At 36.9% G+C, this 12,841-nt stretch overlaps 1 protein-coding gene across 2 annotated transcripts in view; it reads right to left on the bottom strand.

Annotated features, from left to right (window-relative positions):
* Positions 1-7,137: 7,137 nt before the first annotated feature.
* Positions 7,138-12,841, bottom strand: part of TBC1D19 (TBC1 domain family member 19) — a 46,509-nt gene continuing 40,805 nt past the window's right edge. For both annotated transcript variants that reach the window (XM_032686349.1, XM_032686348.1), the window contains 5 exons: positions 11,548-11,657; positions 10,261-10,352; positions 9,412-9,527; positions 8,516-8,586; positions 7,138-7,504 (listed from right to left, as the gene is read on the bottom strand). In XM_032686349.1, the coding sequence (XP_032542240.1) occupies positions 7,430-7,504; positions 8,516-8,586; positions 9,412-9,527; positions 10,261-10,352; positions 11,548-11,657 (464 nt within the window). In that variant the 3' untranslated portion in view covers positions 7,138-7,429. The remainder of the gene's footprint in view (positions 7,505-8,515; positions 8,587-9,411; positions 9,528-10,260; positions 10,353-11,547; positions 11,658-12,841) is intronic.

Genomic DNA, 12,841 nt, shown 5'->3' with positions numbered 1-12,841 from the left:
ACCACTTTGCAGAGATGAGGAAAAGTTTGACAAAGTAGAAAAAAGCGTAAAGACTCTAACATCACAGATTCTTATTGTACATACCATGTAAGATGATATTTAGTTTTTTCTTTGCCCAGGTTTCACCATTCTGGGTTTTTTCTGTGAAAACAATACTTTTATTTTGTCCTAGCCTCATGTTCTAGAATACTGTGTAAAGATCTAGTGTATACAAAACAAAGAAGTTTATTTGTGCAATCTACCATCTTGGCCCTTCCCTCAACCAAAGTTCAGTAAAAGGGATGAGTTTTCTGGGAATATATTCCATTACCTGCTTGAAAGTTAGTACATAACACTGTTGTGTGTGATTTCTTTCAAAGGAAAGGTGATCACTAAGGTCTTTGATGGGTTTTTTCCACCTTTGAGCAAGCACATAGTTTAACATCCAGCCTGAGAAAATTTGCACTTACTGTGGTGCCTGCAACTTCCATGCTTCTCTCCCATTATCCCCTTCTAACAGAAAGCCTGGCACACTGCAGCACAACCCTTCTCCACAAAGTTTCTCCAGTGTTTGCATTCAGAATGGTGGCATAGGATGTTCAAGAAAACATCTCGGGCATCAGTCCCTACTGTTTTGGGAGCACTGCACTGACAGGAAGGTCTTTCATGGATTTGGCTTTCTAAGATTTCAAACCTTTATTTAGTCTTTATTAACCTAGAGTGTTGCAAGCCCAAGCATCTACTACTTCCATCTTTTAATTGTATGTTTTCAGGTCTGAATATTGATTATCTGCCTAAATATCTGCTGTAAACTGACTCTCCACTACAGCACTTACCCCTTATGCCTATTACCACCTAATGCAGAAATGGATTAATACCAAAATTTTAAAGTTTTTCCAGGATTCCTTCACAGCAGAATAGAAACGTAATATTTCTCAGGGAAAGATAAGAGCCCTAATCATAAAGGATTATATTTTCTGTAAGCTGTAAACTGTAATTCACAAAGACAGGAAAACCAGATAAGGCAAAACTATGTAAGGATGTTTGTTGAATATTGGAAAAAGAAAAGAGAGGAGAAGATAAAGCTCTGGAACAGAAACAGTGGTATGAGTTTGAATTTCAAAATTTATATGAACGTACCAAAAAGACACTTTATCTTTCACATGATCAACAAAACTTATTTGAGCTTTTAAAATAAAAAAATAAGAATTCAGAAACATCTTTTTACCTTTTGACATATATGTTTTAATTGTTGAATAAAGATGCAATATAAAGTCAGTAGAACAAAGTTAAACATACAAATAGCAAATGATCCCTTTGTTAAACATACAAATAGCAAATGATCCCTTTCTGTGTTGCAGACGTCACAGTCTACAGAGTTTGAGCACCTTTTTCCACACATCTTTTCTTTCAGGAGTAGCTTTCCCCATAGTGGAAGTGCATTCCATGAGCATGAGGCAGAGCTGGGAGACAAGCTCTCCTGCCTATGTGTTAGTGGTGAAAGGTATTAATACTCATAAGACCACTTTCCCATGTCTGTTAACTGTAACGCCTTCAGAAACTGCTTTTAGTTAGAATATCTCAAATGTATCACAAACTAAAATTAACCATCTAATTATGTCTTATTGTCAGAAATTATGGAGATAATTTCTTCACCACTAATGTGAGCGCTGCAAGCAACTGAACTTCCTTCACAAGCTGTAGCTATGCCAGTTTTCCATAGTTAGAACTTGATGTTAACATTAATGAACGATGACTGGGCTTCAAAGCAATGCTTATGTTTTTGTAACCCAGATGCACTTCAAAAAAAATGGGAGAAAAGGGAAAATGTTGTGACACTAGACATAATCAAACAAATTTAGATAATAAATAGTACTGAACAGATAGAAAATTAAATATTATTGATCTTTACAATCTATATTTGTGCTGATACACTGTTTATAATTGGTCGTATTCAGGTTGTAACTATCCTAGGTAGGCTTTTTCAGAAAAAAAATCATAGAATGTACCATTCATGGAACACATGACTCTTGAAAAAATGAACTATCAGATACCTACTAAAACATATTAGGTGGCTATAACATAATATTTTGTCCTTGACTATCAAGTTCCAACTTGTCTCTTAGCAACATGATACAGACTTTTTTGTTTAAAACAAAGCACAGAAATTGGTCACACACTTTGTCTTGCACAAATTGTGATCTTTAACTCTTTTGATAAGTATTCCATTTATTTTGGTCATAATCCCAAAAGAAACAATTTGTTCAAATTGTTCAGCCAAATACAATGTCATTTGGCAAAGCACTGTGGTCCTTCATAAAGCCTATTCTCTAGAGATAATTGTTTGCACATATCAGTAGTCCAACATCCACAACAACATGCTGAGTTTGAAATGTGGGCACACAAGAGGCCCCACTGCATCCTTCTTCAGAGACCCTCAAGTTCACATCCTATAACCAGCAGTGTCTGACAAGACACAGAAGCAGGTGAACCTCCCTGGGCTTAAACAAAGCCTCAAAAAAAAAATTGCCAAAAAGCAGTATTTCTCCCTTTGTATTCATTTTAAGGCTGATACCCTGTCAGTATTTAGCACAGTCAGGTTGCATCACCACCAATTATGTGCTGCAGTCTTATCAAGCGTGGTAAACCCAAGACAAACATCCTGTCCTAACCATGGACTCACTCTGCCCCCAGTAACATCTGCTGACTTGTGCTGCACTTTGTCATCCACAGAAGAGACAAGTATCTCCAGACGGTTCTCCAAAGCATAATTGTCCAGTAATGCCATCATTTGGTAGGCATACTCTTAACTGCCTACTTAAAAGACACTAAGCTGAGACATTTTAACACTGTTTTAAAGCGAAACACAACTGTCACACTACTGGGTCAAGATGACCTTCCCTGCATTAACAATTTTGTTAAGGTACTGAAAAAGCTGAGCATGAAGTGTGCAAGAAAAAACACTCTTCCATGATCTCAAATAGCAGCACAGTTTATTCTGGATTTTAGGTTATTCTGTGTTTATTTACAATAAATGGTTCTTGCAGAACTGCTCACAGAGGTGCAGTCTCTCACAACAAGCGTGGCCTTCTGCTAAAAGCCTGAAGCCTTCAGAAGGGGTATTTTTCCCCTCCTGTACTGAGTCCTAAACCCACAAAAGAACCCCAACCCCACCACAGTTGCTCTTCAGCACTTCTGAAACACAGTATCGTTCCTATGGCTGCTGCAGGGGCAATTGTTCACAGGGGTTGTTTCTCCTGCTGGTGCTGCCGGGTCGGACAGGAAGGCTGGCTAATGCCCCTCTGCAGGTCGTTCCCAGGGGCCCTCACCTTGGCCCTGGCCCCGTCCTGCTGTACTCCCCTGCCCAGCCAGAGAGCTTCCTGGGGCTGGAGGAAGCCTGCTGATCTCAAATATGTGCTTCAGCTAATTGCCTTTCCTGTGTGGGCTGTGGGAATGGAAGCCGCTGGTGCGGCACCTGCAAGCAGCAGGAACGGCCTGGAGAAAAGGAGGGAAAAGGAAGCACCCAGCAGCTCCCACCACCCTGGCTGCATCCGTCCCCTCCCTCCCGTTTCCTCACATAAAATATTGGACAGCATATTTTACTGATTTGTTAAAATATTTTGAAAGGCTCTTCCCCTTCCTCACTGAAGGTATAGCCCTTCGGTTTTGCAATGTATTTCAGTATTTTTTATAAAATGCTTATTTAGTGTTAATAAGCAGCTTGCTATACTGCTTTCCCAAAACTGATTTTTATACAGCAATTCTGTTTCAAGGAATCCTTTCAGTCTTGTTGGAAGAATTTTATAAAATTTATCAGAAGGGTGTAAAAGAGGCACAAGCTTCACCATATATTTTTTTTCTGGTTTCTGGCAACACATAAAACAGCCTTTTCTTTTTACTGGGATATCTGTTTTACAGTCTTCATATTGTCTCCGTTTCTCATAATAAAATTTGTTACTATGACAAAAAAAATTCCACTAAAAATTATAAACTTCTAGTTATTCAACTGTTCCATTACCCAGCCATCAAGATTTTAGCTTCAACATATTTTTGGAAGTACTGAACGAAGATAACTTGGGTACATTTTTAGACAAGCCTATTTACTTTTGCATTTTTACAACAGTCTATTTGACATTACAAGAAACTCTTGACAGACCATAGCCAGAGTCCTAAGGTAAGCAGCAAAAAAAATTGATCTTTATCTATAAATATGGAGACAACTGGTTCTTGTACTGAAATGTCTCTTTATACCGATTTCAGATGAGAGGGTGGAACAGACCAAGAAAAACAATTTGACTAAATTGACCCGCTGAACATTCAGCTGAGCCTGTCTAAACCAATGTAATTATCAATTTAGACATGATTTTACTATCGTATCTGACCATTACTTTAAACAGCAAAAATGAAAAAGGAATTTTAGGAATTTGGAAGTCAAAAGATCATAGAATCTATTCTATGATTTTAGGAATTTGGAAGTCAAAAGACAGACTACAGACATCAACAAGTTTGAACTGATCTCTAAAGTTAAAGAATTAAAACTTAAATAACTGATACTACCTATGTATACAAGAGAAGTATCTCATTGCAAGACAGGAACCAGTCATTTTAATATTTGAAGAATAAACTATTTAAAAGAAAGGGCGTTATTTAAGCAAGGGAGATTAAAAATACAAGTATCGGCCAGAATGTGAAACACAATATTTTGTGGGAACTAAATGAGTAACTGAGAGGAACATGAAAACAATATCACTTCAGTAAAAGCAACTTTGTAAAACAGATTTTTAAAAAGATATAAAAATCTAACAGTATAGGTAAAGCCTAAGGTGAGGAACTAGTTCATTTTTTAATCTCAATCTCATTTTTAAAGCAATTATACTCAATATTCCTGTATACATGCTTCTCTGTCTGTAGGCACCTTTCTGTGTCTCAAAAAAGGCAACTTAAAACACCTGACTAAAGGTAGCAGAGGTTTCCAAGAGATTTGCTGCTATAGCAGGTCCTGGCTGAAGTGCTGCCTGTGGCCTTTGGCCACCCCAGACGTGAGAGGAACAGCATCACTCCAGGTACATGGAGCAGCCACCCAGGCAGCCACACCAGTGGCCTGGACGAGGGTGTGGTGACCCACACGAGCTGCAGAGCATAAGGGTCCCTGTGCAGCCATCGGGAGAAACATTGGTGGAGGTCAGGAACAGGAGTGAAGTACCCCAGTGGGGAAGGTGAAATGAAAAAAAAAAAAAGAATTACAGAATATGCTGAGCTGGAAGGGACCCACAAGGATCAAGTCCAACCCTTAGCCCTGCACAGGACCATCTCCAAGAGTCTCACCATGTGCCCAAGTGTATTGTCCAAATGCTTCTTGAAACACATTCTGTCAGGCTTGGTGCTCTGACCACTTCCCTGGGGAGCCTGTTCCAGTGCCCAACCATCCTCTGGGGAAAGAACCTTTTCCTAATATCCAACGTGAACCTCCCTGAACACAATTTCAGGCCGTTCCCTCGTGTCCTGACACTGGTCACCACAGATAAGAGATCAGTGCCTGCCGCTCCTCTTCCCCTCACGAGGAAGTTGTAACTGCAATGAGTTACAACCCCTCTGTCTCCTCTTCTCTGGGCTGTACAGACAGTGGGTTAGGGTAATGTTTGGATTCTGCACCATGTACTTGCACAGAGCGATGGGAATTAGAGGGTCAGCAGGCCTGTAGGGAATCTCCCTTGCTATTCAGTAAATACTTTTAATTCTCTAAAAAGCCATGGTAACCTTGTAATGACCTTACTGAGCCACAATCCTTGTGAGTGCTTTGTAACATTATCATTTCTAAATTGCTACTCAGTCTTACAGATTTTAAAAGATGCAAAATGCTGCATTTCTACAGGTAGATTTACATTATGTGTTGTTCTGAAGATGAAATAAGGTCTTCTAGATAATACACAAACTGAGTATTCAGAAGTGTAAACAGGAATTCAGGAGAGGAGAGACTGCTTACCTCTTTTAGGAATTTACACTGTAATCTTTAGCAAATCACTTAATCTTTCTATGCCTCCATTCCCCATACATAAAACAGGGGCAATACTTGCTGTAAAGGATAAAAGCTGTCACATGCCTTTTTAAAAACTGTCATAGAAAAACCTCTACTTAAACAGTCAAAACCATTTCTTGCAAATACTAAGGAAAAGATCAATTTTCCCTGTTATCCAGAACAAAATTTCCCCAAGTATTCTCACTGGATACATTGCACCTGTTAAGCAGTGTGGTTTTTTCTTTAAGAAGTGATCATACCGGGTCCACAACATTACCTTTTTTAAAATTGGCCTCATAAATTTACTACCAGTCTATAAAAGTTCAGTATGTTTTTACTACATTATCCTGACAGAGACAACAAGAATCATAGACTTTTTGACTTTGAGCCTTTTTTGGGTGTTAAGATGCACTTAAATCACATAATTGATTCCAACTGTGGTATTAAACATATCAGTGGAAAAGATCTGAAAGACCTCACGAAAAGTTCCGCCAGCTAACAGCTGATGCCAGCCCGACAGTGTAGTGACAATCCGTCACACATGGATATGCGCTTGGATCTTGCACTGAAGCCTGAGCTGTTGAATCACAGAGGCTGGAAAACTGTCAAAGGCGTAGCACTGCTCTCCCAAAGAGGGCATGGAGCACAGCAAAAGGACTCTTGGCATCACTCTCAGGGGAATATTTTGTCTCACGCAAGGACTGGCTCCAACAAGTTCTGAAGGAAGCTTTGCTCAGGCCTTCTCGGCAGGGGAACATATTTTATGACACGGTGCCTTTGATGGGACTCTGGGTAGGAGTTTAGCAGATGCCTGAGGTGGCTGTATACCTAACCAAAGGTGGATGGGGAATGTGTGACTACATCTCTGGGTAAGAAAAGAATAAACAGGAGCAATTAACACGAGAAAGAACATGGACAAAATTTCTGTGAAAAGAATAAATAAGGTAGAGACAGCAGAACTTGTGTATGATCCTATCTTTTCCTTAGAAAATGAGAAAAAAAAGATCTTGCAAGTTGAAGTATCTTTATTTTCTCACCTGACAGTATTTGAGCCGATATCTTCTGAGCTGTGAGCTTGAAAAAGTAATTTCATATTAGAAGAGAGATTTTACAACTCTGAAGTTAACATCATAAAACTCAGATCACGAATTACATCTACTTTATTATTACATGCATTTTAGACAGTGATTCATACTGTTTATTTGCAGAAGTAGTCATTCTCAATGTACAAGTAATTGCTGTTACAGTGAAACTCATTAGCATGCACTGCACACAATTGTGTGCAAAGTTATTGTTTTCAGTTAGAAAATTTTAAGGTAATGATTTCTAAATTGATATTACAGAGTTTAATTTTGGTTTTATGAAGACATTGCATAGTTGATGCTTAGCTTCTCCTGAAAGACTGGAATGTGGTACCAGCATTGTGGAAGCAGATCAAGTGACAGTAGCAAACAAGAAGATTTGAAGAAGAGGCATAACTTTCAGGGTTGAAAGATCAGCAAGCACAGCCTAGGAGGAAAACCAAAAAGGCTTGTTAAACTTGACATTTGAATCAAATTTCCTTAAAGCAAGTTAAGAAGTCAGAAAAAGATTCAAATACTGACTTTAATATTGTCAGTAATTTGATTTGGACCTGGCTAGAAACAAATTATATTGGTTTATGTTTGCACTTAATTGCATTATTTTTCATTCTAACATTTCAAAGAAAAAGCATATGTTTACATATATAACTCAAGTAACTTTATTTTAGCCTTTAGCCTTACTTCAAATATACATGGCATCATGGGTGAACAAGGGGTCTAACATTTCAACTTGCTTCTAAAAATAATTGGGAATTAAGAATCCTTATCCTGTGGCTTGGCTAGTACTTGTGAAGTAAGTCCAATGTAATACCTCAAATAGTTTATGTCTTCTCATGAATTATGTTTTAAAAAAACCCAAAGAAAGTGATCACAAACTCTCAAAGTTTGGAAAGAATCAATCACCATATTTTTTAAAAAAAAAAAAAAAAAGAAAACAACAAAAAAAACCCCAAACCAACAAATTACTAAACAATTATAATCTTCATCTTAATGACTTATTTTCCTTCATTTCCCATGACCATATGCACAGCAAAATTTCAGATTCATAGTGACAAAGTAATCTTGTAAAATCTTAGTAATTTGTAGCACAGAAGCAACTCCATTAAAATGTTCTGAGGAAAAAGGTACAAACCCCTACAACATTTCAAAAACAATATAGCCCACAAACACAGATTACATACTAAAACAAAAAAAATCTAATTGCACAAAACAATTTTATAACACTGCATTTTTGTAGGAAATATCCTTTATTTCCTTTTACTCCAGAAAAGCAGCATTATGTACTGCATGTTCACAATTTCCTTACTTTGTATCTAAGGTAAGAATTTAGACAGAAAGATTTGCACTATGTATCATGTGCCACGTGAAGCTTAAGTTACTCCTATTGGCAAAGCATCAGAAACTATTTCAATCTCCTCTAACTGAAACTTATCCTTACTTCAGCTGCAGCCAGTGACGTCACCTCCATCAGGTTGACTGCTCGGAAAGCAAACACAGCAGCTGCCAGGACTGAAAGAAAATGCCCAATATTTAAGTTCCTGACCTGTTAATTAGTGGTTAGAATTAATCTTGATGTAAAATACCAATTTTCACTCTCTTAATCATTTTGATTCTGAAGAATAACGTAAAACAAGTGGCTGTGTTTGAGCTCCTTTGGCCACTTTTAAACAGACAGAAAAACCACAACATTCCTTCAGATTAGTCTGAGTGAAAATGCCTGAGTTTAAGATGACTAGCTTTTGATTAAAAGGACAAGCTCTCCTATACATACAAATGGAACCAAAACCTTTGCTCTTCTATTCAACTCCTTCACATTTAAAAACTGACCCCACTGAAGATACATGTCTTCTTTAAAACCCCCATCTTAAACCTTCATAAATATGATAGCATTATTTAAGTACAAAACTCTCAAAGTCTCCTAAAAGATGCCACTTCAAAGGAAGAAATCATCCAGCAAAATCAGAGGGACTCTCAGTCACTTAAAGTACTGAAGCAGTAGTTGCCATAAATGAATAATATGAATCTTGTATTTTGTGAAAGGTGGCAAACTCATTTACCAAAACCACCAAAGAAGATCCTGTGTTCTGTTCAGAGACCAATAAGCATTTTTTAAGTGTTACTATAAGAAAAAAAAATTGCCTCACATATTTTCAGTTAGCGATGCAGTATTTATGCAATTCTAGTTTTCTAGAAGTATGTTCTTTGACATGTATGTAATCTGCTTTCAGCAGTCAAAGAGCTTTTTTCTTCTTGTCACAAAATACATTGAAGCTAACATGTATCTGCCTCACATTCACCCAGATTTAAAATGTTTTGTAAAAATAATTCTATTACCAGCAAGAATTTCCAGAGAATTGTATCCCAGGATTCTGTCCCACAGAAGCAAGAGCTGATCTGTAGCTAAATAACCAGAAAATGCTCGTACCATCCATTTAAATGAAATTCGTAGCCTGCAAACAAGGGATAAACAACAGTTATTATATTTCTGCCTCCCATAATGATCAGAAGAATCCTCTATAAATTAAAAACATTTCATTATTCTCTTGCATTTCTCTTCCAGGAAGAACAGCCACTTTTCTTGCTGCATTAATAATCAATATTTTAATTTGCAACAGCCATCATAAAGCTATTTAGCACCTCAGTTGATAAAGTGCTACTATCTTTCCCATTATCATTCTGATCAAACAATCACATTAGAGTGATCCTCACCTATTATCACCCTCAATGTTTCATCCTCTCTGCTATTATGCTATTAAAATGGATACCAATTATGGCAAAGAGGGTTTTCAGGTTCTATTGCAGTTGGTGCCATGAGTTCACTATCCAATGACAGCCTCTTGCTCTCTGGTACCTTCTCCTGTAACTTAACACATCTCTGTGTCTTCTGTCCCCTAGGAAATAAGTCACTTAGTTCCATCAGATCTGACAAGAATTACTGAAACTTAGCTGAATAATGCAGCATTTGTTGTAGAGCAATTCTCCTCTCTTTTTCAAAGAATATACAGAAGAAATGCACAAAGCACAGATACACAAAGGACTCCAGCTGACTTTCAAGAAAAAATGGCACGCTGATGTTCACACCTTTGAATAATTTCCCATAGATCTCAAAATAAATACTACAGAACAGCATTTTCAGAACAATCAATCTGCAACATTTGTAACAAGTCAGAAAGAAGTACTTACGGCTGAGCCCCAATTTCTCTGAGGTGATAAAAGAGCTGGGGCAGATGAGTTTGTAGAAGAGTCTCAAAAAGCAAACACAATGATACAATGCCCTAAAGAAACAAGCATAAAGAAACAATACTAACACTCATCCTGTCAAATCCAAGAAAACAGTATCAGCAGGTAAATATGCATGAATTTTTAATTCAAACAATAGAATATTATTAATTATATAATATTCAGCTCAGGTATGAAAGGCCCAAGCAGCTCTAATACCTTCAACCACTAAAGCTTTGCTCCTACAATTCTCTCTATGCATCAACAACATCATATGTTCTGATAGTCCCTTTCAGCTCCAAGTTACTTATCGTTTTGTATATCAGGATATGAGTATTTAGTGGGTTATTATAATATGAACTACTTGAAATACTTCCACTCTGATGAAATAGACCTCAGTTGCACTAAAAAATAGAGCATGTGAGAAAAAGTATCTCTGATAACTAAAACCAAACAGCAGTGGGGATAACCACAAAAAAGCTAGATATAAACACATTTTAAATTTTCTTTTTAAATTACAATATAAATCAACAGATTCTATTTGACCTGTTTCCCTGCTATTAATGATGGAAAGCACAGTGCATAGCCTTGAAATGATATATCAAGGAAAGGATTTTCTTTTAACCAGGAAACGCTTTCAAAAAGCAATATAACTCTTCTGCACTTTTTGAAGGAAAAAAATAATATTTGCTAGGTTTTATTCTTCAGAAATTGAAGATAAGACAATTTCTTCAATTGTCTTACATTCAAGACAGCATATCCTGGTCATAAACACAACCAAATTATTTAAATTCATCTAGTAGTGCTAAAAAGCATGTGCCATCACACCAAGATACTTCGCTAAACAAACACACATTAACTTGATATCACTGAAACAGTATCTATATACATATATTTTAGTCCCTCTACCCCGACAATACTTCATTGTGCACTTACATGTCATCAATGAAAGAAACTGAGTATGCATTTTGTGATTCCTTTAACTGAGAAACCTATTACATTAAAACACTTGACTCTTATAAAAGACCCCACACACTCATAAAATGAGAACTTACTATTTTAATAAGATACATGATATTCTATTGCAAAGAGTAACATGGACATAGAAAACAATATCCAAACTAGAATTACCTAATAATCTTCCCAAACATGCCTGAAATACATTTCAATCGCATAGAAAACCATGCTACTGTGTATTATTGTTCTGTAGCAAATAGAATATCGAGTGGGTTTAATTCCTAATGAACTTACAGAGGGATGAGAAGAGATGGAATGGAGTCTGAAGAAAAAACGCACATACATCTCACGGAATATCTGATACAATTTGGAAGGTTCATGGTACAGAAAACAAAGTGGAGCAACTGAAAGGATAAAAGAATTATAATTGACTCAACACTGTAAACTGCTAAAAGAGTTCAATGATTAAGTGCATGAAGTATGAGGAAAAACCAAGTAATTTATAGTAGCACAATTTACAAAAACAATACTGAACCAGTTATCGAGGAAGACTGTTATAGAATATTTCTATCGTTTAATGTAAAAAGTAAAGAAAAGGAGTGTGATACATTCTAGGTAGTAGTTATATATATTTCAAGAATCTAAACTAATAAGAACTGCTTACTACAGTGCTGGCTTCTCTGCGGTGTAGGGCAATAGGATGTTGAACAGTGCAAGTTTTTGATTCAACTGTCTATAATTTCCAATGTGCCCAGGGGTTAGTGACCAGCTCCTTACTTCACTTGTATGACTGCTTGAAGACAGATGTTGTGAAAATGAAAATATTAAAAAACAGCTTTTGGTTGCCACAATAACATCCCGTAAGTATGACAAACTGATAGAGACCTGTTTATTTCTTACAAGATCTGTAAAGCATGGACATTTAGTGGTTTACTGTTTAGAACTCTTTTAGTAAAGCAGCAGCTCTCAAACTTTTGTTGTTTTGTAAAAGTCCAGCATATAGATAAATATGTTATATGTATATGCTGCACAAACATAACCGGTTCTGTCAGACTGATACTCCATTCACTCAATGCATTTTCAGAGACAGTTTTCCTTATACATTTTTGTGAACAGCCTTTTTATCTGTTCACTCATCACGCTGACTGCTTCACTTTACAGGTGCATTCATTTTGGATGACAGCTTACATTTTAACACACACATAGTCTTCTATCTCTACATTCACCTTCCCTTCCAGTTTTTTTTACAGAGGTTGGGGATATGGATGCATTTGTCGGCAGATGTATGTATACATATGCACATAGATATATGTACATTTATACATATATATATGGATATATGCATGTGTGAATTTATTTTCATATCTGTATATCAGAGAAGGTGGCTTAATGAAAAAAATGGTGTATGAGAGACGGGGTGCTACAGTAGGGTGAGATGTTCACAGAAATTGTATTTACATAGGGGTAAGAAAAGCAGAGGGTGTTACCAGTGTTTATGTTTTTAATGATCGAAGATGGAGGTGGAAGGCTTGGCAGTGTGCATATGTACACAAAGGCCAGGAGGGTAACAGAACAGCCTCTGACAGTT

Source organism: Chiroxiphia lanceolata, chromosome 4 (genome assembly GCF_009829145.1).
Source record: "Chiroxiphia lanceolata isolate bChiLan1 chromosome 4, bChiLan1.pri, whole genome shotgun sequence".
Classification (NCBI taxonomy): Eukaryota; Metazoa; Chordata; class Aves; order Passeriformes; family Pipridae; genus Chiroxiphia; species Chiroxiphia lanceolata.
Note: the sequence above shows the minus strand (reverse complement) of the source record. Positions and strands in the feature narration are given on the sequence as shown.